Source organism: Callorhinus ursinus, unplaced genomic scaffold, assembly GCF_003265705.2.
Source record: "Callorhinus ursinus isolate GAN/ISIS: 27379988/994484 unplaced genomic scaffold, GSC_fseal_2.0 scaffold6898, whole genome shotgun sequence".
NCBI classification, from domain to species: Eukaryota; Metazoa; Chordata; class Mammalia; order Carnivora; family Otariidae; genus Callorhinus; species Callorhinus ursinus.
The window spans coordinates 1-2,579 of NW_027403948.1; the positions used below are offsets into that span (position 1 = coordinate 1).

The following is a 2,579-nucleotide window of genomic DNA, read 5'->3' on the forward strand; positions in this document are numbered from 1 at the left end:
CCAAGGGGAAGAAACCTTTGAAAACTGGCTGATCCAAGTCAATGGGGTCCTGCCCGATTGGAACATGTCTGAGGAGGAAAAGCTCAAGCGCTTGATGAAAACCCTTAGGGGCCCAGCCCAGGAGGTCATGCGTTTGCTCCAGGCCGCCAACCCCAATCTAAGTGTGGCTGATTTCCTACGGGCGATGAAACTGGTGTTTGGGGAGTCAGAAAGCAGTGTCACCGCCCATGGTAAATTTTTTAACACTTTGCAGGCACAAGGGGAGAAAGCCTCCCTTTATGTGATCCGTTTAGAAGTGCAGCTCCAGAATGCTATTCAGGCAGGGATCATAGCTCAGAAAGATGCAAACCAGACTCACCTGCACCAGCTCCTTTTAGGAGCTGAGCTAAATAGGGACCTGCACTTTAGGCTGAAACATCTTCTCAGGATGTATGCAAATGATCAGGAGCATCTTCCTAATTTCTTGGAGTTAATCAAGATGATAAGGGAAGAAGAGGATTGGAATGACACTTTTATGAAACCGAAACGGCCCAAAAGGTATGAGCTAATCTTAGAGAGGGCAGCAAGCCCTGTAGCATTTCAGGGCCCCCAGCCAATAGCAACCAGCAGCACCAACTGCAACGTGATAGAGGTAGATGATACCCTTGATGACTCAGATGAGGATGTGATCCTGGTGGAGTCTCAGGACCCTCTACTTACATCCGTCGATGCCCCGCCCCTCAGAGGCAGGGCCAGACCTCTCGATCCAATACTGGTCACTGATTCCTCCAACAGTTCCCGGGCTCAATCTCCCACCAGTGGGGGTTCTGGGTATAAGAATAATGGTCCTGGGGATACGCGTAGAGCCAGGAAGCGAAACTACACAATCTTCTGTTCTTATTGTGGTGAGGAGGGCCACTCAAAGGAAACCTGTAAGAGTGAGAGCAACAAGGCCCAGGTGATAGAGAATCTGATCATCACCCTGCAGAAGCTGACACATACAGAGGAGAGGTCAAAAGAGATTCCTGGTGAACACAATGACCTCTCTGGGCCTCTAGTAAGGTGCTAGAATGAGCCCTAAGTGAACCCTTAACTGTATTCAGATGGGAAAAAGAGCAGGGGTGGGAGTAGATTTCTATCTGCATTAATTAATCCACAAAGTGGCTTTATTGTGGGCAGAAGAGGTCTTGGATATCACCAAAGTGGAGGGGATAGCCTGAACTCTGTCCCTGCTCCCTCCTCTGTCTGCCTAAGGGTCTATTCTGTGTGTGTGTCTGATTCCTTGATGACTATTCTTTTTATGAAAGGAGTAGAACTCTGTTAAACCTTCACAAAATGAAGGAAAATACAAATTACCCAAAACTCTTCATCCTTATATAAACATTGTCAGTCCTTTGATGAATGCCCTTCTAGGTATTTCCCTGTAACTGTGTACCCAGATAGATATATGTATAGAAAAGTGAACAAATAAAAGTGCTGTTCTATACTGTGTATTTTTTACCAAACTATATATTGTGGAGTTCTGTGTCAATGAATATATATAAGCATCAAGTTCAATGTCTCTGTGTTTGATGTTACTTTTAAGAATATAGAGGAAAAATAAACAAGAATCAAATATAGAAGCTTTAGTGGGGGAGGGTCATACTGTGAAGTGGAGTTTTCACCAACCTCATTTACAGATGAGGAAAAGGGAAGCTGAAATTGGCGGAATTTCTCCCAAAAAGGCCCTTATCACAACTGACCTGTCTCCTAGGGTCAGGGTCAAATCTGCACCCACTAGTTGATATTCCAATGCTTTCTTCTCTAATGTATCCTGAGAAATGTGATGATGGACAGGGGTGGGGGCAAAAGTGGGAAATGGGTATTTTAGGAGGGTTCCATTCCTGTTCACTTAGGGAAGGAGCAGGGTAGATTCCTTAGACTGTGGCTACTGCTGCTTCTGGAGAACAGCTGGTGGCATCAATAAGACTGTCCTTTGGGCTGACACTACCCTCTGCTTCCTCCCTTAGTACTGAGAAAGCAGCCACTCATGAGAATTTAGTACCAGGAAGCTCAGCACCTCCCAAGCCTCCCCCTGGTTACAGGCTAGAGGACACCAAGGAGCCCAAGGAGTCTCAGCTAACCTTGTCCTGATCCAACAAATGGGAATACCCAAGGAAGGATGAAAAGCCATCTGGGTGCCAGGGCATATGAAAAAACATGGGAATCAGAAAGTCCACATACCCTTTTAGAACTGAGGACATTAATAGGAAAAGAGAGCACAGAAGAACCTTCCTGGACACCTGCTCCCGCCCATCTCACGGCCTCAGATTGGAGGATGATAAAAAATGACCCTCTGTCCAAAGAACAGGGTCCCCTATACCCTATACCCTATATACCCTTTGTAGGTATATCAGTCCCTATCCTTGGGAGCAGGGCAAGGTTGATTGGGGCTGATTTTATTTAAGGCAGGGAATGCAGTGCAATGAATGCAGACCCGATGAGTTTGTCAGGGAGGAGATAGGGCTGAGAGGACAGAGTGTGCCACAGGAGACAGCGTGTGGAGGTGAGGCAGCACAGAGCTGTAGAGGGAGGGGAGAGAAGACAGGCAGGGGAGGAGA

The 2,579-nt window shown here is 46.8% G+C and overlaps 1 protein-coding gene across 1 annotated transcript; it reads left to right on the forward strand.

Moving 5' to 3' along the window:
• Positions 1-6: 6 nt before the first annotated feature.
• Positions 7-1,470, forward strand: LOC112819170 (zinc finger CCHC domain-containing protein 18-like). The gene has a single exon (XM_025866187.2). The coding sequence runs from the start codon at positions 65-67 to the stop codon at positions 1,046-1,048; it is 984 nt and encodes a 327-aa protein (XP_025721972.2). The 5' UTR covers positions 7-64; the 3' UTR covers positions 1,049-1,470.
• The last annotated feature ends 1,109 nt before the right edge of the window (positions 1,471-2,579 follow it).